We start from the raw sequence: 23,811 nt of genomic DNA on the forward strand, positions 1-23,811 counted from the left end.
GTGTTATGTAATGCAAGTGATTACTATTAGCTTAGTGGAGTAGGTCTGTGTACGGAGGAAAAACCATAAGCTGCTAGCTACTTCTCAGACGAGGGACTAAAAATGTCAGCAATATTTTGGTACCAAAATGTATTTTGATACTTTTCAATACTTTTCTAAATAAAGGGGACTACAAAAAATGTCATTATTGGCTTTATTTAACAAAAAAATCTTACGGTACATTAAACATATTTTTCTTATTGCAATCCAAGAACAAATTTGTCCTTAAATAAAATAGTGAACATAGAAAACAACTTGTATTTTATTAGTAAGTAAGCAAACAAAGGCTCCTAATTTGGGTGCTGATTTATACAATAACATAGTGTCATTTTTCATTCTATTATTTTGTCAAAATTATGAAGGACAAGCTGCACAAAATGTATTAATTTACTTGTTCATTTACTGTTAATATGGGGTTATTTTCTGTTTTACATGTTCCATCTAGACTTGTGTTAAAATGTAAAAAACACTTATTCTTCGGTTGTTTGGATGCTTCACATTTGGGTATCGATCCGATACCAAGTCGTTACAGGATCATACATTTGTCATAATTTAAGTCCTCATGTGGCCAGGGACATATTTCCTGAGTTTATAAACATTAAATGAATTTTTAAAAAAACTAAAAAAGATTTTCTGATTATAAAAAATATTGATGTAATCATTGTATTACCAACTAGATATGCTCTTGTACTTGTTATTATTACAGTGGATGTCAGGTGTAGATCCACCCATGGCGTTTGTTTACATTGTTAGGCGCCAGCTTGTTAGCAGTGACGCCGGTGAGCTATTGTATCCTCCTACGGTGTGTAGTGAAGCATGTTTAGCTATTCCTCGTCCTGCAGGGATATTTATAAGAAACTTATTTTATTTGTCGCCATGGAGGCGAGGATTAGTGATTTAGAAGTAGCTAAAACACTGCTGACTGCGGATAGACGTTAGCCACAAGCGAGCTAGCCATGTCTTAAAGTACCTCTTGCTGAGCGGTGCTTCAGTGTTATAGCTTCACTTTTATCGTTAGTTTTTAAGTCAAAATGTATCCACTCTCCCTTTTCTGTCGACACACCGCGTCGGCCTGTAAGTACTCCGTGATCTTACGTTGCCACTCATGCTCCTCTAGTCGTAAAACCAGCAATGTTACGACAGATATCATGTCCGTTAAAAAAAAAAAAAAAAAAGACAACCGGTACTTTTTAGAGGCGATATAGTACAGATTATGATTCATTAGTATCACTGTACTTTACTAGTATACCGTAAAACCCTCGTCAGCAGACGGGATCTGTGTTTTTCATTGGCCTTAAAAATGCATTAATCGTCAACGGTGATGATCAGATACATTTTCACGAAAATCGACTGATGCCGATTGATTGGCACATCCATATGCACAACATCATGACAGACTGAGTGGTGCCCTAAAGCAGTCGTTAAGCATGAACCAGATCAAGAAGCGGCACGAACACGATTGTTTTACAGGGTAGCGGGAGGAAGAAAGACGTTGAAAATTACTGACATTTTTCACACATTGTTGTTGTTCTATGCTCGTTGAGATGTGTGAGAAATTTCAAGTGAATTCTACTAATGGGGATCAAACGGGAAACCTTGAGAGTGCATTTTCTGCCAAACTGGGCGCAGTCATTTTTTTACATGACATATTGTTCAGGGTGTACCCTGCCATCCACCCGAGTGTATCTGTGATAGACTCCAACCCCCCGCAATGCTGAGAGGGACAAGTGGTAGAACATGGATGAATGGATATACTAAGTATATTTGTGAAGTGAGCTCAACCTTTTTTTAAATAAAATGTTTAGAACACCAGTGTATCTCTTAACAGTCCTATTACCGCCACCTTTGCATAATAGATCATCCTAATTAAGCAGGAAAAGACCACTTTAAAAGGCTTAATGGTCGTCCTTCAATGAACCATTTCTATTGGCTAGTTCATTGGTCACCAACCTTTTCTAGCCCAAGATCCTTGGTCTCAGCCCTGACCCAATGCATGATCTAGCCCTGCGCCATATATATATATATATATATATATATATATATATATATATATATATATATATATATATATATATATATATATATATATATATATATAGGTGTGGGAAAAAATCACAAGACTACTTCATCTCTACAGAACTGTTTCATGAGGGGTTCCCTCAATCATCAGGAGATTTTAATGGAAGCATTCACATACAATGGTTTATATAGGGCACAGAGTGGGTGGGTACAGGCAGGCGTAGGGGCGTGGTGATTGGCTCATGTGTTACCTAGGAGGTGTTTCCGTCTGTGGCGGCATGTTGAAATTATTTCACTATCAAAGAAAACGGCCTACGGATCACGATTGAAGCCAACAAGCAAACCGTCAACTTCCTCGACGTCACTTTCAACCTGAGAAATAACAGCTACCAACCATTCACGAAACCCAACACAACACTCCAATACGTGCACCATGACAGCAACCACCCACCCACCACCACGAAAAGAATACCTACCGGAATTAATAAAAGGCTATCGATGCTGTCATCTAGCAAAGCTGAATTTGACCAAGCAACCCCCCCGTACCAGAAAGCACTTGATGAAAGCGGATACAACTTCACCCTCACCTATGAACCCACTCCAGGAAACCAACCAAAAAAGAGCAGAAAACAAAACATCATCTGTTACAATCCGCCATTCAGCAAAGACGTCTCAACCAACATCGGCCGCAAGTTCCTCACTCTGATCGACAAACACTTCCCCAAAGGCAACACCCTAAGAAAAATATTCAACAAGAACAACATTAAATTGAGCTACAGCTGTATGAACAACATGCAACAAATCATTTCAAACCACAACAAAGCAATTGCAAAAGGACTGCCAACCCCCAGACTAAACGACTCTGAAACCAATAAGGAATGTAACTGTCGCAAGAAACCTGATTGCCCTCTCAACGGAAAGTGCTTACAGACATCAGTCGTTTACCAAGCAAAGGTGACACGCAAGGACATTAACACATCCGACACGTACGTAGGATTAACCGAAGGAGCGTTCAAAACAAGATGGAATAATCACAACGCCTCCTTTAGAAACCAGACTTTGCGGAAGTCTACAGAACTCAGCAAACACATTTGGAACCTCAAAGACAATAATGTTGAATATTCAATAACATGGCAAATTCTTGCATCCAGCACACCTTACAACAGTGGTAATAAAAGATGCAACCTATGCTTAAAAGAGAAACTGTTTATTATATATCATCCAGATCTATCATCCCTCAACAAGCGTAGTGAAATCATTTCAACATGCCGCCACAGACGGAAACACCTCCTAGGTAACACATGAGCCAATCACCACACCCCTACGCCTGCCTGTACCCACCCACTCTGTGCCCTATATAAACCATTGTATGTGAATGCTTCCATTAAAATCTCCTGATGATTGAGGGAACCCCTCATGAAACAGTTCTGTAGAGATGAAGTAGTCTTGTGATTTTTTCCCACACCTACATATTGCGCTCTACCACGGTATCGAGCACTATTCTCTGGATAATCCAATCAAGACATATATATATATATATATATATATATACTGGCTATATTCACACACACACACACACACACACACCCACACCCACACAATGTATATGTATATATATATATATATATATATATATATATATATATATATATATATATATATATATATATATATATATATATATAAATATATATACATATACACATATGTGTAAATACACATACACAATACAGGCCAAAAGTTTAGGGACAACTTCTCATTACAATGCGTTTTCTTTAATTTTATGACTATTTACTTTGTAGATTGTCACTAAAGGCATCAAAACTATGACACCTGTGAAGTGGGAACCCTTTGAGTTGACTACCTCTTGAAGGTCATTGAGAGAATGCCAAGAGTGTCAAAAAAGTAATCAGAGCAAAGGGTGGCTATTTTGAAGAAACTAGAATATAAAACATGTTTTCAGTTATTTCACCTTTTTTTGTGAAGTACATAACTCCACGTGATCATTCATAGTTTTGATGCCTTCAGTGACAATCTACAATGTAAATAGTCATGAAAATAAAGAAAATTAATTGAATGGGAAGGTGTGTCTAAACTTTTGGCCTGTACTATTTGTATATATTTGTATTCGCTTGTCTCCCGATGTCATAGGGCTGCACTAGGGCGTGTTCAAAGTTATAATGGGTGCCTGTTGGTCACTCTCTGGGTGGGGGTGTTACTGATCTCATATTAATACTTTTTATTTTTTCCTAATAATTTTGTGATCCACTAGTAGAGTCTCAAAGATCAACTGGTCAATTGCGATCGACGGGTTGGGGACATCTGGGCTAGTGTGTCTTAGTTAACCATTACTACACACCCGTACAGATTGAAAATAAAGCAACTCCACAAACCTGTATTGACCCCTCCGGTGAGAATCCAGGCACCCGTAGTGACGGCAGCCTTGATGAGACCCTTGCCCACCACCTGCTTGATGCGAGGGTGCATATCAAAATTTTGGACTCCCCCGTGGACAGAGATGAGGATCTTGGGCAACTCCATGTGCCACTCCTTCAGCATCAGCCGTAGGATGGTCTCCGGACGAGAGTCGTAGGACAAACGCACATACTGCAACACAAAACAGAATACAAAGAAACATGAATTAGCCATTTACATTTTAGGTGCATAAAGATTTTATTTATTTTTTCCCCATTGAAAAAAATTTATTATTGTTTTTTTTTTTTTAAATCCATAGACATTCAACATATTGACATTGACAGTCTCCCGAACCCTAACCTCTGCTGTTTTTAAGGACCCACTGTAAAAACATTTGTTAAAGTTCCTCTACTTGACTGAAACAATCTTATTTTTTAAAGGTTTCACTGCAAAAAAACATGGGTCAAAGATCTTCTAAATGACAGGAACACTGCTGTTTTTAGGGGCCAACTGCAAAAATGTTAGACAAAGATCCTCTCCATGACTAGACCAATCTTTTGTTTTTAAAGGACTTACTCCAAAAAAACATGGGTCAAAGGTCCTATAAATGACAGGAACACTCATCTGTTTTTAGGGGCCTACTGCAAAAATATTAGACAAAGCTCCCATACATTACTGCTGTTTCTACATCTAAAGCAAAAATGCTTGTCAAAGATTCTCTATATGACCGTATTGTGTTGTTTTTAAAAATGTTCTATTAAAGGCCTACTGAAATGAGATTTTCTTATTTAAATGGGAATAGCAGGTCCATTCTATGTGTCATACTTTATCATTTTCCGATATTGCCATATTTTTGCTGAAAGGATTTAGTAGAGAACATCGACGATAAAGTTCGAAACATTTGGTCGCTTATAAAAAAGCCCTGCCTTTACCGGAAAAATGTGCGCGTGACGTCACGAGTTGCAGGGCTCCACACACATTCATATTGTTTATAATGGGAGCCACCAGCAGTAAGAGCAATTCGGACCGGGAAAGCGCCAATTTCCCCATTAATTTGAGCGAGGATGAAAGATTTGTGAATTAGGATATTGATAGTGAAGGACTAGAGGAAAAAAAAAAAAACGACGGCTCCGGGTGGCGGCAGTGTGAGCGTTTCAGATGTAATTAGACACATTTACTAGGGCAATTCTGGAAGATCCCTTATCTGCTTATTGTTTTAATAGTGTTTTTTTGAGATTGTAAAGATTGTAAAGACATACCTCGAGGTCGGATGGCTGCGGTGAACACGCAGTGTCTCAGAGAGAAGCCGAGGAGCCCAGCTCACAGCTGCCTTTTTTGACAGCTGCTGCAGGACGACGAATAATCCAATGATGTCTCCGCTAAGATATATATATCACAATTTTCCCATCCAAAAACATGCTGGTTGACGTAGAGAAAACATGTTCGCTTGACCGCTCTGCTTCACAACAAACAAAGAAACACCGGCTGTGACTCGGTGCTAAAGACAGCTGCAATCCACCGCATTGTTCTTTAAAGTCTCCATTATTAAATGAACAAATTGCAAAAGTTTCAGCAACACAGATGTCCAGAATACTGTGTAATTATGCGATTAAAGCAGAAGACTTTTAGCCGCTAGTGGTGCAGCGCAAATATTTCCTGACAGTCCGTGACGTCACGCGCACGCGTTATCATTCCGCGACGTTTTCAACAAGAAACTCGCGGGAAATTTAAAATTGCAATTTAGTAAACTAAAAAGGCAGTATTGGCATGTGTTGCAACGTTAATATTTCATCATTGATATATAAACTATCAGACTGCGTGGTCGGTAGTAGTGGGTTTCAGTTAGCCTTGAAGTCAATCCTAAAATAAAACCTGAACTACCGGGTCGGCTTGATGTCAATAATGGGCCGGATTATGCCTGTGAGCCACCAGTTGAATATCCCTACTAGAAAGACCCTCCTCCTACCTTGGCTCTGTAGGAGTGCGAGCCTCCCTGGAAGTTAACGACACCATAGGCGTCAGTGGGTCTGGCCTCTGTGTGTTTTTCCACCGACCACTCCTCCAACTCCGGCCTGGGCCTGCCGGAGTTCTCACCCAGCTTCACGTCCGAGTACTTGTGGGCCAAGCTGGCTGTGAAGCCAGCATGCTGTCGCACCAGCCGCCCGCAGCAGCACCTGCAAGATCACAGGGACTTTATTATTTAATTGCATATTCCATCACCAAGCTGTGTTAAGAGAAACATGGCTGCTGTCAAATTAAGAAGTTTTATTTTTTTTTAGATTTTTATCATTAACGGTTCACTTTTTTTTACACTTGCAAGATTAATGCATTATATCTTGGTAAAATTACAAGACTTTCCCTTTTTTAAGTTGCTTTTTTATTTTATTTTATACACGTAACAGTTGAAATGAGGTAAGGTGTTGTCTGATGACTGCTTTCACGTACATCTTTCCTTGTTCAATGTTGATTTTGTTGTGGTTGCATAACTATTTTTTTGATTATTATGTGGTTAACATTCACAACAAATACTGTTGCATAAAGTTGCAAAACAAAAGTAGGGGAGCTTTGATACACCCTTTTTCACTTCCGAGTTTTGGCCGAAACTGATTTTTACCAATACGATATTGGCACAAATCATACATATTTTTAATTAATTGTAGTATGGAATGTGACAAAAAGCTTGATCAAGGGAAATTATTTAAACAGAAAACAACGGTAGGTATAAAAAATACTAACCCATTTATTAACTCTCTGGAAAGGACTTTTAAGTAGAAGCGCAGTGGTCATTGTTTTTTGTAGACACTTTCTGGCCAGAGTAATTATTTAACTTAAGCTCACACAGTAAGTTCACTGATGCGGACATGTTTGCTACTGATTACTTTCTAAAACGCTTCTACCTTAGAGATTCAGACTGTCCAGATATATAATTTGAAACTATAACTATTCGAGACTGGTTCGTATTGACAAATGTTAGACTGCAATATTTTTCAATTAAGTGAAGTGAAATATATTTATATAGCGCTTTTTTCTCTCTGGAGACTTAAAGTGCTTTACAAAGTTAATTGTATCTTTAAGTTACAATCAAACCCTTATGGGTGGCACAGGGAGCAAGTGGGTAAAGTGTCTTGCCCAAAAACACAACAGCAGTGATGAGGATGGCAGAAGCGGGAGTCAAACCTGAAACCTTCAAACTGTTGGCACATCTACTCTACCAACTGAGCCACGGCGCCCCGAGATGTTGATTAATCAAATATATAAATACATCGCCTTGAGCAATAGCATGCTTAGTTGTTGTGTTACTTCAAGTTCCTAGTAACCTATACCCAACCATGTTTATCTATTTGTAATTGAATTTAATAAAATACAAGAAAACACAAACTATGTGTGCTTATTAGAGGACATTTAGTTGTAAACTGGCTGTTGAGCTTTGCTCAAGTAAACGTGACACAGGACTGCTTGTACTGCAGCGCTTATATCAGAGATTTTAGATGTTTTTTTGCGGATATTGGACCGATATCTGACAACAATATCAGATCCAGACATTCCTAAACAAAAGCAAGAACTATTGGTGATCACAATAATTAAAAAACGTTGTATTCATAAGAAAACACCCTCAAGTTAAGATGCTTTTGTAAAACGTTATTCTTGCTAAGCAAATTATGTTCTTATCTTTGTGTAGCACACATGTTCTTAATTCTTGTGACCTAAGGGTCAAAATGTTTCCACTCCAGCCACTCAAATATTGGAAAAGTGTATGACAACCGAGTACTGCGGCGGTCCATATGTACCACGGTTGAGAAACAGATATTTTTTGGCAGCTCTCTCGGGGGCGGTCGCGCCCCAACAATGGGCCCCTGCCCAATGGTTCAGAAACACTGGTATACCACCTTTATTTAAAACAATAAATATCTCAATGAGCTTTAATAATGAGGTTGTGATGATACATAATGGCTAAGATAAGCTTCTCCACTCAAGTGATTATCTTCACAAAGAATTTCACACCCTAACGCACAAAACCCAAAGTTATTTGTTACCCCAGGCGAGTTTCGTTTCAATACAATTGTACACTAGCTCAATTTTCCCTCGGGCTCTTTCTGGGTAGCAAAATAATCTCTCAAGCTAATCCTGCCTCCTGACCAAAGAAGAATGCAGGAAACAAAAGACTGCTGAAGCAATACTCACCGGACTAGCTGCTGGCAAATCTGGCATCCTGGAAGGCATCTAGATGGAATTTGAACACATGACACCAGCAATCAGCAGAAGCTTTAATTCATACATTCTAAGGCAGCATGATGATGCAAGAACACCACGTGGGCTGCCAAGGCGCTTTAAATGTCAGAATTTGTCTAAATGTTCTGAACTCTTGCTTCCATGCTGTTGAGGAATGTATACTGTAAGAAGGTATGTCATAGTGGATTTAGCTCAACTTCATGTTGCAGTTCTTTTGTCAGCAACCTAGCTGAGTCTGAATCAACAATGCCATTGTAGTGCAACCTATTATTCAATATATCTACGTTTGTCACACAATGACATGTATTGCAGTTAGGGTGGAAAATGCAAATTATTGAAGCAAAAAAAAAAAACAACAGGTAGAAAAATAATAACTTGGTGTGACAAACAGTAATGATGGAATGCACCTTTTTCAAAGACTAACTAAAACCAGAGATGGTTGACACACAAGGTGGGTTAAACAGTAAATGCTTGCAACTGTGGGAAATGTTATTGTTTTACAAGATTTTTCTACAAACAGATAGATGCTGAAGATTTTAGGAATTTTATTTTCTTTTAGTGTGGCCTGCATCCTCAGACCCGAGTCACGTTTAATTTTATATTTATATTTTTAATAGACTGCGGTTTCATGGCCCCTGAGCCACACTTTGGACAGTGATTGTTTGAGAAGAAAATGGCTCAATGCTATTGTTGAAATGGATACCAGGCCAAAAGTTGTTTAAAGGGGTTAAAAGTATAAAGGGAAATGACAGGTCAAAGGTAAATTGGACAGGATGTTGCACATAAAGCGCAACTACATTGCACAAATACTAGAAATGTTAACATAAACTGAACATATAGTGCAGTGAACACAGTCTATGCTGTGTTATGTGTAATGTTAATTATTCAAGAGCTGCAGCACAGTGCAGACCTCCACCAAGGCCAGATTGTTCTGAAGTACCTTCATAGATACCAATATTCTGCTTATTCCACAATGTCATTAATATTAATTAAAAATGTACTATTTAACAAAAATAGGGGGGGAGAGATTTTTGATCCATACCAGAAATTTTGATTAGCTTTTGTGTTATCTTGCTGTCTAACAATAAAAACGGCAATAATCCAATGAAGGTAAACTTAAATGACAGGAGAAAAAAAACAACTAGAAAACAGGGATGTGAATGTTACAATTCGATTTTGATTCTTGGGGTGTCAATTCCGATTCAGAATCGATTTTTAATTCAACACTATTGTAGATTCAAATTCAGCCTGGGCCAACAATAATACATTTAAGTGAACTTGATAACTTGCAATAAACTGCCATGTCTACGTGTTTTTTTTCTTCTGTGCTCGCTTTTAAACTGGGTACAAGAGGGTTCACTCTGTGCATCGCTGTTAGTGCTTGAGCATGTTTATTCAATAGAATAATTAAATAAATGGAGAGAACCCCATCGTCAGTCAACCACAATCTTTTTCTCGATGGGCGGCGGCAAGACCGCAAGCTTACAAACACAGGATGCACCGACAGAGCCTTACTTGTCTTGAAATGGCTAGTGAAGTCCGCCACAAAATAACTAAACTTAGGACGAAAAAAAATGGTTGCAAAGCCAAATGTCCGGTGTAGGAATATTTTGGCTTCAAACAAGTGAGCAAGATGCGTCCATCAAAACGGACGATGTTTAATGTGTTAGAAAGAGATTGCAACAAAAAATGACAAACCAAATCAGCAGACAGTTTTACCAACAGGGGAAACATTGCACTTTAAGATGTTCAATATTTATTTAGGTGCAATTTTTGCTAAGGTATTATAATAGAAATGATCCGGACCACCCCCAAAATGGAATCATTTGTTCCTTAGCCCATTCTGGACATTTCCTGAATGTTTCACTAAAATCTGCTTTTTTGAGTTATGTCGTTAACAAACAAAATAAACAAAACCCGGCATTTGCGTAACTTCCTGGCGCACGTTGGGTAAAGTGAACTTTGATTGAAACTTTTATTAGTAGATTGCACAGTACAGTACATATTCCGTACAATTGACCACTAAATGGTAACACCTGAATAAGTTTTTCAACTTGTTTAAGTCGGGTCCACGTAAATCAATTCATGGTAACTCATAGGCTACTTCTATAGAGTAGCATGTCAGACGTTACAAAGTAGGGGTTAGACCAGACAGTGATGTAACTGCTGGTTGGGATTTAGACCACTATACAATTTGTCATGTATCCATGGCAACAACCACAAGGCTCACAATTAGAATGAAAACACACATACCTGTGGGGGTCCTTTGACACTGGAAGTACGTACACGCATTCCCTCTTGGTGAAAGTGCTTTCTATCCAGGGTTTCTGGGACTGCCAAGGGAATAAAAGACGAAACATCAGAAAGCAGTTATGCAATCAAAAAGATATTGATATACAGTTGAAGTGTCTGTAAATGACAATAGGTTAAAAAAGATCACTTAATTAGCATTTTCAGAGCAGGCATTTTTTTTGCAGGATTTTTAATTAATGCCTCTCTGTATTTATTTTTTAGCCATTTCAAGGCTTCAGTCCGATTAATATAGCTAATCCTAATCCCGAAATAATCCATTAAATGAATCCATTTATTCCTAAAAATATCAACAACAACCTAAAAATGTCACAACAGAAAGGAGGGCTGGACAATTCAAAAACACATTTTCACCAATTGATAAGTGATTAAAAAATATTCTTAAATTGCTAAATATATTCCACGTATCGATGGCATATTTAATAAAATATCCAAAAACATCAAAGTAAATATAAAACCAAACGGAAATCAGACTACATTTAACCCAGATGTGATTCATATCGCTAATTTGGGTGCAATTTCAGACGTATTCTTGAAAATGGCATTCAACATCAGTTCAGACATTATTTTGGTCAAATCTCACATAATATGAACCAAATTGAAGGGTAAAAATCTAGAGTAATACCCGTTTTAATCTGAATCCAATCCTGAATGCGCATTTGCCTGGATGTTAAAATATATATTGTTTTATAAATAATAAAGAAATCTTGCATCATGAGAAAATAACATGCTACGGTGGATGGTTGTAAACACTGTCAGAATCCGAAATTAAAAACTAATTATACAGTACCTACCCTAAAACCAATCCAGATATGCCTGCATTATTAACTAGTTTAATATAGTTTCTTACTAAATATCTCTGCCAAATCGCATCCAATTTTTTATGAATAGTCAAAAGCTGTTTGAAAGGAATCTAAATTGAATGTTAGAAATTATATTTTACAATTCACATGTTCTGATGCAAAATTTAGGTTGAAACTTAGATCCAAATTCGATAACATTTACAGTATGGCTGCAATGATTAATCTATTAAATTGTTTAAATTGATTTAAAAATAAAACTCTGAATAATATTGTGTTGCTTCAGTTAATCGTTTAATGAGTGTAACAAATAAAAACTGATAAAATGTTTGCCTGGAACTTTGAATACGCGGACAGTTTCCGCACGAATAGAGAGCACGTGAGAGTTTTGATCAGTGTGGTGGCGGACAGCAGTTTTTCCCCCCAATTTTTATTTTTTAATCAACCATTACCAGAACTTCTTTCCTCAGCCCATTTGTTTCCGTTTCCATAGCAGCACACTTCCGACTTTTGGCAACATATGTGTGTTTCTAATTCCAGAAACAAACACAAGTGTGTTCTAATTATGGCAGACTTGGTAACAGACAACAAAGATGACAATTTTTGGACAAATTAGGATTAACAACCTTATCTTTTTGAACCTGAATATACAGAGGATGAACTTCTAGTTATAGAAGCTTAGCATACGTGAAGAGAGGCTGAAACATTGAAGCAGACAAATGGCTAGAGAGTGAGGTCGGCCTGTCTTGATGCTTCAAATGTGGAACTTCGAGCCAAGTTATGCTGACATATATTGAGTGCTTAGCCAAATTAAACTGGAAAAAATGTCCATGGCCAGCTGGACCCAACGCACAACTGTCCATCGAGTGAGTCATTATAACATTGGTCATAATACATGCAGCACGTCCTGCTTGTTATTAAAACTACATACTCTGTAAAGTTAGCTCTGTCCAAACAAAACATAAAATGTGGGCTAATACTTTACAGATGCTGCAATATGACGGTTCATGTTTTTCAGTCAGTATAGATTAGTGTCCTATCACATTTTTTTCTGCATTATATACTCAAAAGCAATACAACTATTGACGTAGTAGCGAGCTTACCTCGTGCGCGTAGCTATCTTACGGCTAATACCGTAGCATGCCATCACAAGACGATGTGTTAGTACGGTAAAAAAAACAGTTACTTTGTGTTCGCTCTTAAAATAACAAGGTCGCTACAGCTTGGTTATACAGGTTATGGAATGTAAATAAAGTAATGTTGGCGGCTTTTAAATGCATTTCAAAAGTGACTTGGTGGTAGAATAGATTGCTCCCATTAGCTGCATTGTTGGCAGCTTGGAGCGAGCCGATTACTACAAATTGGAATACAAAAAAAACAACTCAAAAAAACCTTCTGTCTTCTTGTCTCTCGTGAAGATTGAAAACGATAGGCAAAATTACCCAAAAAAAGTGCAGTTCCCCTTTAAGGCAAACATGTTAAAAGTTTGCCTTAAAGGGGAAACCGCTTGGCCTGTCGGACAGGTACCGACAGGCCAAGCGGTGTGCAGCTTCAGCGGTCGCGGAGGCAAAAACTCGGACATGGGAAGAGTTCGGGGAAGCCATGGAAAACGACTTCCGGACGGCTTCGAAGCGATTCTGGACCACCGTCCGCCGCCTCAGGAAGGGGAAGCAGTGCACTATCAACACCGTGTATGGTGCGGATGGTGTTCTGCTGACCTCGACTGCGGATGTTGTGGATAGGTGGAAGGAATACTTCGAAGACCTCCTCAATCCCACCAACACGTCTTCCTATGAGGAAGCAGTGCCTGGGGAATCTGTGGTGGACTCTCCTATTTCTGGGGCTGAGGTCGCTGAGGTAGTTAAAAAGCTCCTCGGTGGCAAGGCCCCAGGGGTGGACGAGATCCGCCCGGAGTTCCTTAAGGCTCTGGATGCTGTGGGGCTGTCTTGGTTGACAAGACTTTGCAGCATCGCGTGGACATCGGGGGCGGTACCTCTGGATTGGCAGACCGGGGTGGTGGTTCCTCTCTTTAAGAAGGGGGACCGGAGGGTGTGTTCCAACTATCGTGGGATCACACTCCTCAGCCTTCCCGGTAAGGTTTATTCAGGTGTACTGGAGAGGAGGCTACGTCGGATAGTCGAACCTCGGATTCAGGAGGAACAGTGTGGTTTTCGTCCTGGTCGTGGAACTGTGGACAAGCTCTATACTCTCGGCAGGGTTCTTGAGGGTGCATGGAAGTTTGCCCAACCAGTCTACATGTGCTTTGTGGACTTGGAGAATGCATTCGACCGTGTCCCTCGGGAAGTCCTGTGGGGAGTGCTCAGAGAGTATGGGGTATCGGACTGTCTTATTGTGGCGGTCCGTTCCCTGTACGATCAGTGCCAGAGCTTGGTTCGCATTGCCGGCAGTAAGTCGAACACATTTCCAGTGAGGGTTGGACTCCGCCAAGGCTGTCCTTTGTCACCGATTCTGTTCATAACTTTTATGGACAGAATTTCTAGGCGCAGTCAAGGCGTTGAGGGGTTCCGGTTTGGTAACCGCAGGATTAGGTCTCTGCTTTTTGCAGATGATGTGGTCCTGATGGCTTCATCTGACCGGGATCTTCAGCTCTCGCTGGATCGGTTCGCAGCAGAGTGTGAAGCGACCGGAATGAGAATCAGCACCTCCAAGTCCGAGTCCATGGTTCTCGCCCGGAAAAGGGTGGAGTGCCATCTCCGGGTTGGGGAGGAGACCCTGCCCCAAGTGGAGGAGTTCAAGTACCTAGGAGTCTTGTTCACGAGTGGGGGAAGAGTGGATCGTGAGATCGACAGGCGGATCGGTGCGGCGTCTTCAGTAATGCGGACGTTGTACCGATCCGTTGTGGTGAAGAAGGAGCTGAGCCGGAAGGCAAAGCTCTCAATTTACCGGTCGATCTACGTTCCCATCCTCACCTATGGTCATGAGCTTTGGGTCATGACCGAAAGGATAAGATCACGGATACAAGCGGCCAAAATGAGTTTCCTCCGCCGTGTGGCGGGGCTCTCCCTTAGAGATAGGGTGAGAAGCTCTGCCATCCGGGAGGGACTCAAAGTAAACCCGCTGCTCCTCCACATCGAGAGGAGCCAGATGAGGTAGTTCGGGCATCTAGTCAGGATGCCACCCGAACGCCTCCCTAGGGAGGTGTTATGGGCACGTCCAACCGGTAGGAGGCCACGGGGAAGACCCAGGACACGTTGGGAAGACTATGTCTCCCGGCTGGCTTGGGAACGCCTCGGGATCCCCCGGGAAGAGCTAGACGAAGTGGCTGGGGAGAGGGAAGTCTGGGTTTCCCTGCTTAGGCTGTTGCCCCCGCGACCCGACCTCGGATAAGCGGAAGATGATGGATGGATGGATGGATGTTAAAAGTGCAATTTCAATGTTGATTTGTGAGAAAAAAAGAATGACTTATTGTGAGCATAAACATTTCTTAATTAAAACTATTTTCCTTAAAATACGCATTGAGCTATGAAGGTTTTTGCCCCCCCTATTACTCGATTACTGAAATAATCGATATTTGCAGCTCTAATTTGCAGACTTTGTATTGAAAAGCTGTCAAGTCAAACCAAAACTTGTGTATTTGGGTCACATCTGAATTCACTAAGGATAATGTAGTTTTGAGTTATAAACTGCAAATAAATTGGCAAGTATTTTACTTTAACAAAGACAGTTGAATCCACATTAAACTGAATCTGGAAAATCCTATGAAACATTTGAAGAGTTTTACTGTCAAATCATTTTTCATGTGTATGCAGGGTCAGAAATCTGAAAGATCAAAACAAACTTTATATGGATCTGACCCACACTCAAGTCTAACTTGATTTTATACCAATTTATGAATGAACCACTCTCTGAGGACCAGTGGTTACATTCTGTCAGGAGTCCGCATATCAACACCAGAACAAACTGATCAAGACGTCGTACCTGAGCGTCCTCTTCTTCATCTCTGTGTTTAAGGGCTTTGTAAAGAAACATTCCAGTGCTCCTTGGTGCATCTCCTAGACAAAAAAAACCCCACTGTCGCCGCCACCACCCTTCAACGCCGCATCGCCAACACCAAATAACCACGAACTCGTCCGCGTGCAACGTTCTCTTCCGAGTCAAAGTCGACAGCGATGCGGTTAGTGCAAAAAAAAAAGTTAAAAGCTAAGCGATCAGCGAGAAGTTGCAGCCTCTCCTACCGATTTGGACAGTTAATGTGTAAGAAGTCGTTTGGGTGGCAGATGAATGTGTCTGTGAGTGGGTAGTCCATGTTAGACCAAGCCGAGAGAGGCCCAGGCCAATAAGGTGCGGGACAGGATAGGTGGATGGGCAAAGGCTTCAATGATAAACACCCATGTGTCTATTGAAGACAAATCACCTGCTGTGACACACACATGCATATTAAAAATATTGCTACATTGATATCATTAAATGTTACATAAAGGGCTACTTTTACACTTGTACAGTAAACATTGTTTTTAGTGTTATATTTATATTGTGCAAGGTGGTGGTTATAATAAATAACTACTTCACCTATATGACACAAGCACACTACAGCTTTTGACTATGTACTTTATTTTCTTTCTATATACTGTTATAAATCCAGATGGAGGTTACCATGACTAAGTGGCAGGTAGAGTGATCATATATTTGTTAATAATCAAAGACTTGTATGTTTAGAGCAGCATAAGCGATCAAGCTTAAATTTGTGGATTATTTTGATTATTATAGTTTATTTCTATTATATAACATAGTGGTTATAACTAAATGCCAGGAGAAGTGACCATATTTTTTTTTTATCTAAACCATATGTGACGTATGCTTAGGGTCACATTAGTGATTGGGCATACCACACGCTTAACTTTGTGCATTAATTGAGGTATTTATTTTTATTTCAATCACAACACATGGTGGTTACGATATATAAAGGCCAGGAAGAGAAATTGCAATATTAAGCGGCATCGCCCGTGTATGAGTGAGTGTATTTTGGTCTGTGAGTTTGTGGATTATTCCCAGTCCATCAATTTATTTCTATAACACAAGGTGCCGTTATCATCAATAACTGGCGGGAGAAGAGGTCAGATTGATTTTAGGTCAGTGACTTTGTGGATTTTTTAAATGTATTCGTAATTATGCAGGGTGGCAATCGTCAATTATTGTTGCGAGGAGCAATCACATTTTTAAATTTATATATGATATGATATAGTTGTTTTTTTTTCCCCTTGGCCTAAGACTGCACCCCCTCTCCAGGGCCCAGGCTAAGACCGATTTTTTTATTTTATTTTAATCTTCTATTTTTTTCTCCCATTCCCCCCATCCCCCTTGTTTACCTGTATCTCATCTTTTTTGTAAGGGGCGCTGGAAGCCGACAGACCAGTCAGCGATCCTGTTCTGTCTCCCTGTAAAGTTTGTCTGATCTTGAATGGGATTGTGCTGAAAATTTTAATTTTCCTGAAGGAACTCTCCTGACGGAATAAATAAAGTACTATCTAATCTAATCTATCTAATAAGTACGTTGTGGGCACAGGTGATTTTGCGTATTTCAGGTTTATGACCAAACCTTTCCATTAAATGCGGATGGAGACAAATTGGGGCCACATTGATGCATTTTGCAACTCTGAATTTTTTTCGGACAATTCCTATTTACGTCTTCTAGGTGACAATGAAAATGTGAGTAATATATCATCGTATATATCATCAATATTAGTTTTAAATCTTATCTTTATAGAATGCAGAGGGCCAATACAGAAATGAGCTGGGTCCGAACATCGCCTCCGGGTCAAACTTTGTGCACACCTTACTTAGTGGATAATTTTGAGTGTGTTTATTTCCAATATGCAAATATGATCATTAATCGATGTGAGAAGTGCTCACATTTTCAAAAATAATATAACACATATGTTGTTAAAGTATATAATTTTCAAGGGCTGGTGCAGCCAGCAATAAAAGGTAATGAAAATAAAAGCCCTGTTGGGAGTTTTGGAGAAATGCTGCCGAGTGTTCATAGTGGCAAATGAAACCTGTAACCATGGTACCTGAGAATGTCAAGCAACAAAAGACTGGAGCGCTCTTTGGACGCCCTGCCAAAATTACATGCACACACTTCAACCTCCCTCCTAACTCTTCCTCTCTGCCTTTTTTAAATCCCAGCTCCAGAGCAATATGTTTTATGATCACCGTTTTACTCCCAAAACATAGCATCTATTAGGGCTGTCATAGACTGAAGATGTTCATAGTCGTATGTAATTTTTTAGATTTTGCCTATAGTTGACAATCGGTCAAACTATAGCGTTGCTGTTAAGAAAAATATACAGATCATATGTAGTAGTTAGGATTAGGAATATCACGATAAACGGTATTAATGACAAATGTGGTAGACCGTTTTAATTTAACCTTATCAAAAAACGTAATTTACAGTGGGGCAAAAAAGTATTTAGTTAGCCACCGATTGTGCAAGTTCTACCACTTAAAATGATGACAGTGGTCTGTAATTTTCATCATAGGTACACTTCAACTGTGAGACAGAATGTGAAAAAAAACTGGAATTCACATTGTAGGAATTTTAAATAATTTATTTGTAAATTATGGTGGAAAATAAGTATTTGGTCAATAACAAAAATTCAACTCAATACTTTGTAATATAACCTTTGTTGGCAATAACAGAGGTCAAACGATTACTATAGGTCTTTACCAGGTTTGCACACACAGTAGCTGGTATTTTGGCACTTTACTCTATGCAGAACTTCTCGAGAGCAGTGATGTTTTGCGGCTGTCGCCGAGCAACACGGACTTTCAACTCCCTCCACAGATTTTCTATGGGGTTGAGGTCTGGAGACTGGTTATGCCACTCCAGGACTTTCAAATGCTTCTTATGGAGCCACTTCTTCATTGCTGGGGCAGTGTGTTTGGGATCATTGTCATGTTTGAAGACTCAGCCATGTTTCATCTTCAAAGCTCTCCCTGATGGAAGGAGGTTTTGGCTCAAAATCTCACGATACACGATACATTCATTCTTTCCTTAACACGGATCAGTCGTCCTGTCCCCTTAGCAAAAAAACAGCGCCAAAGCATGATGTTTCCACCCCTATGCTTCACAGTAGGTATGGTGTTCTTGGGATGCAACTCAATATTCTTCTTCCTCCAAACACGACGAGTTGAGTTTATACCAAAATGTTCTATTTTAGTTTCGTCTGACCACATGACATTCTCCCAATCCTCTGCTGTATCACCCATGTGCTCTATGGCAAACTTCAGACGGGCCTGGACATGCACTGGCTTAAACAGGTGGACACGTCTGGCACTGCAGGATTTAATTCCATGTCGGCGTAGTGTGTTACTGATGGTAACCTTTGTTACTTTGGTCCCAACTCTCTGCAGGTCATTCACCAGGTCCCCCGTGTGGTTCTGGTATTTTTGCTCACCGTTCTAATGATCACAACTGTATATATGTATATATGTGTGTGTGTGTGTGTGTGTGTGTGTGTGTGTGTGTGTGTGTGTGTGTGTGTGTGTGTGTGTGTGTGTGTGTGTGTGTTTGAATGTTTTTAGGGGCTCTATAGGCTGAATTGAACAGCTCCCATAGGCTACATTTAAAAAAAACTTTTGATCAAATGTATTTAAAGGCCTACTGAAACCCACTACTACCAACCACGCAGTCTGATAGTTTATATATCAATGATGAAATCTTAACATTGCAACACATGCCAATACGGCCGGTTTAGTTTACTAAATTACAATTTTAAATTTCCTGCGGAGTTTCCTGTTGAAAACGTCGCGGAATGATGACGCCTATGATGATGCGTGTATGTGACGTTATTGGATTGAGGGGACATATTAGCCCCGGACCACTTACGGCTAAAAGTCGTCTCTTTTCATCGCGCAATTACACAGTATTTTGGACATCTGTGTTGCTGAATCTTTTGCAATTTGTTCAATTAATAATGGAGACGTCAAATAAGAATGCTGTTGGTGGAAAGCGGTGGATTGCAGTTGCCTTTAGCACCGAAACACAGCCTGTGTTTCTTTGTTTGTTGTGAAGCTTTAACACAGAGCGGTCAAGCGAACATGTTTCTCTACGTGAACCAGCAAGTTTTTGGATGGGAAAATTGTGATACTAAGTCTGCTCTAACCGGAGACTTGAGTCGAATATGCAACCTCATCCTGCAGCTCAAAAAGGCAGCTGTGATCTTGGCTCCAGTATTGGCTTCTCTGAGAGACACTGGCGTTCACCGCAGCCATCTGACTTTGAGGTATGACTTTACAATCTCAATAAAAAGCTATTAAAAAGAATAAGCAGATAAGGGATCTTCCAGAATTATTCTAATAAATTTGTCTAATTACATCTGAAACGCTCAAACTGCCGCCGCTTTTTCTTTTTTTTGTGCTTCACTCTAACTTTCTTCATCCACAAATCTTTCAACCTCGCTCAAATTGATGGGGAAATTGTCCCTTTCTCGGTCCGAATAGCTCTTGCTGCTGGTGGCTCACATTATAAACCATGTGAGGATGTGAGGAGCCCTCACACCGGTGACGTCATGCGCACATCGTCTGCTACTTCCGGTAAAGGCAAGGCTTATTTACTAGCGACCAAAAGTTGCGAACTTTATCGTAGATGTTCTATACTAAGTCATTTCAGCAAAAATATGGCAATATCGCGAAATGATCAAGTATGACACATAGAATGGGCCTGCTATCCCCAATTCAATAACAAAATCTCATTTTAGTAGGCCTTTAATATTTAGAACACGTTTTTAAAAATCCAGCCGTCGTCATGTCTTTCATATTGATTGTAAACGATAGGCAACATTACTACAAAAATTGCAGTTCCTCTTTAAATGCTAGCATAAAGACCAGAAACATTATTGTATTTACTAGAGGTGTAACGGTACGTGTATTTGTATTGAACCTTTTCGGTACGGGGGTTTCGGTTCGGTGCGGAAGTGAACCGAACGAGTTTCCAGACGGACATATTAAGTAGCGTAAACAGAAGTCAAAATGCCGGACATTTGAGTAATTTAAGAAACTCTGCTCTGAAAGCCCCGCAAAAGAAGACATGTCCGGTGAAAAGAGGACGTATGGTCAGTCTATCCTAGCCCGATCGCTGCTAGCACCGGACATGTCCTCTTTTGCTAGCATGCTAGCAGCGACCGGGCTAGGATAGACTGACCATACGTCCTCTTTTCACCGGACATGTCCTCTTTTGTGGAGCTGTCAGGGCATCCATCCATCCATCTTCTTCCGCTTATCCGAGGTCGGGTCGTGGGGGCAGCAGCCTAAGCAGGGAAGCCCAGACTTCCCTCTCCCCAGCCTCTTCGTCTAGCTCTTCCCGAGGGATCCTGAGGCGTTCCCAGGCCAGCCGGGAGACATAGTCTTCCCAACGTGTCCTGGGTCTTCCCCATGGCCTCCTACCAGTTGGATGTGCCCTAAACACCACCTTCGGGAGGCGTTCGGGTGGTATCCTGACCAGATGCCCGAACCACCTCATCTGGCTCCTCTCGATGTGGAGGAGCAGCGGATTTACTTTGAGTTCCTCCCGGATGACAGAGCTTCTCACCCTATCTCTAAGGGAGAGAGAGCCCCGCAACACGGCGGAGGAAACTAATTTCGACCGCTTGTACCCGTGATCTTATCCTTTTGGTCATGACCCAAAGCTCATGACCATAGGTGAAGATGGGAACGTAGATCGAGCGGTAAATTGAGAGCTTTGCCTTGCGGCTCAGCTCCTTCTTCACCACAACGGATCGGAACAACGTCCGCATTACTGAAGACGCCGCACCAATCTGCCTGTCCCCCACTCGTGAAAAAGACTCCTAGGTACTTGAACTCCTCCACTTGGGGCAGGGTCTCCTCCCCAACCCGGAGATGGCACTCCACCCTTTTCCGGGAGAGAAACATGGACTTGGAGGTGCTGATTCTCATTCCTGTCGCTTCACACTCGGCTGCGAACCAATCCAGTGAGAGCTGGAGATCCCGGCCAGATGAAGCCATAAAGACCACATCATCTGCAAAAAGCAGAGACCTAATCCCGCGGCCACCAAAGTGGAACCCCTCAACACCTTGACTGCGCCTAGAAATGCTGTCCATAAAAGTTATGAACAGAATCGGTGACAAAGGACAGCCTTGGCGGAGTCCAACACTCACTGGAAACGTGTCCGACTTACTGCCGGCAATGCGGACCAAGCTCTGACACTGATTGTACAGGGAGCGGACCGCCACAATAAGACAGTCCGATACCCCATACTCTCTGAGCACTCCCCATAGGACTTCCCGAGGGACACGGTCGAATGCCTTTTCCAAGTCCACAAAGCACATGTAGACTGGTTGGGCAAACTCCCATGTACCATCAAGAACCCTGCCGAGTATAGAGCTGGTCCACAGTTCCACAACCAGGAAGAAAACCACACTGTTCCTCCTGAATCCGAGGTTCAGCCTCCTCTCTAATACACCTGAACAAACCTTACCGGGAAGGCTGAGGAGTGTGATCCCACGATAGTTGGAACACACCCTCCGGTCCCCCTTCTTAAACAGAGGGACCCCTATTCCGGTCTGCCAATCCAGAGGTACCGCCCCCGATGTCCACGCGATGCTGCAGAGTCTTGTCAACCAAGACAGCCCCACAGCATCCAAAGCCTTAAGGAACTCTGCGCGGCTCTCATCCACCCCTGGGGCCCTGCCACCGAGGAGCTTTTTAACTACCTCAGCAACCTCAGCCCCAGAAATAGGAGAGCCCACCACAGATTCCCAAGGGACTGCTTCCTCATAGGAAGACGTGTTGGTGGGATTGAGGAGGTCTTCAAAGTATTCCTTCCACCTATCCCCAACATCCGCAGTTGAGGTCAGCAGAACACCATCCACACCATACGCGGTGTTGACAGTGCACTGCTTCCCCTTCCTGAGGCGTCGGATGGTGGTCCAGAATCGCTTCGAAGCCGTCCGGAAGTCGTTTTCCATGACTTCCCCGAACTCCTCCCATGTCCGTGTTTTTGCCTCCGCGACCGCTGAAGCTGCACACCGCTTGGCCTGTCGGTACCTGTCAACTGCCTCCGGAGTCCTATGAGCCAAAAGAACCCGATAGGACACCCCACCGCTGGTGTCCACCAACAGGTTCTAGGATTACCGCCCCGACAGGCACCAACTACCTTGCGGCCAGAGCTCCAATCAGCCGCCTCAACAATAGAGGTGCGGAACATGGTCCACTCGGACTCAATGTCCAGCACCTCACTCGTGACATGTTCAAAGTTCTTCCGGAGGTGGGAATTGAAACTTTCTCTGACAGGAGACTCTGCCAGACGTTCCCAGCAGACCCTCACAATGCGTTTGGGCCTGCCAGGTCTGTCCGGCATCCTCCCCCACCATCGCAGCCAACTCACCACCAGGTGGTGATTGGTAGAAAGCTCCGCCCCTCTCTTCACCCGAGTGTCCAAAACATGAGGCCGCAAATCCGATGACACAACTACAGAGTCGATCATGGAACTGCGGCCTAGGGTGTCCTGGTGCCAGGTGCACATATGGACACCCTTGTGTTTGAACTGTCAGGGCAGAGTTTCTTAAATGCCTCAAGTGTCCGGCATTTTGAGTTATGGTTGCGTTTATTAACAATGTACGTTCAGGGTTAAGAAAGGGATAAAAAAAAAAAACACATTGTTCGCACATCAACAGCATTCGTGAGGGAGGGGCATTGAGCGAGAGAGTTATGATAAACGCGCATGCGCCGCTAGGCTCTGCTTTTTATCCATTGATTTATCAGATTTAATGTTTTATTATATATAGCAGGGGTGTCAAAAGTGTGCCCCAGAGGCCATTTGGGGCCCACAGCTAATGTTTTTAAGGCCCACGGCATAATCTAAAAATACTATTAAAATAAACAAAAACATAAGTGAAATGAAAAACATAAGTGAAATGAAAAAGCTTGAAGTTTAAATAAATGATAAAAGATAAATAAATGATGTCCCACTGGGTGTGAGTTTTCCTTGCCATTATGTGGGCCTACCGAGGATGTCGT

The 23,811-nt window shown here is 41.4% G+C and overlaps 1 protein-coding gene across 4 annotated transcripts in view; it reads right to left on the bottom strand.

The window, feature by feature from the left end:
• trpm7 (transient receptor potential cation channel, subfamily M, member 7) overlaps positions 1-23,811 on the bottom strand; it is a 133,765-nt gene that overhangs the window by 73,784 nt on the left and 36,170 nt on the right. For all 4 annotated transcript variants that reach the window (XM_061878201.1, XM_061878191.1, XM_061878182.1 and 1 more), the window contains exons 2-5: positions 10,957-11,036; positions 8,656-8,694; positions 6,440-6,647; positions 4,452-4,665 (exon numbers count right to left, since the gene is read on the bottom strand). In XM_061878201.1, coding sequence (XP_061734185.1) covers positions 4,452-4,665; positions 6,440-6,647; positions 8,656-8,694; positions 10,957-11,036 — 541 coding nt within the window. The remainder of the gene's footprint in view (positions 1-4,451; positions 4,666-6,439; positions 6,648-8,655; positions 8,695-10,956; positions 11,037-23,811) is intronic.

This window comes from Nerophis ophidion, linkage group LG02 (assembly GCF_033978795.1).
Source record: "Nerophis ophidion isolate RoL-2023_Sa linkage group LG02, RoL_Noph_v1.0, whole genome shotgun sequence".
Taxonomy (NCBI): domain Eukaryota; kingdom Metazoa; phylum Chordata; class Actinopteri; order Syngnathiformes; family Syngnathidae; genus Nerophis; species Nerophis ophidion.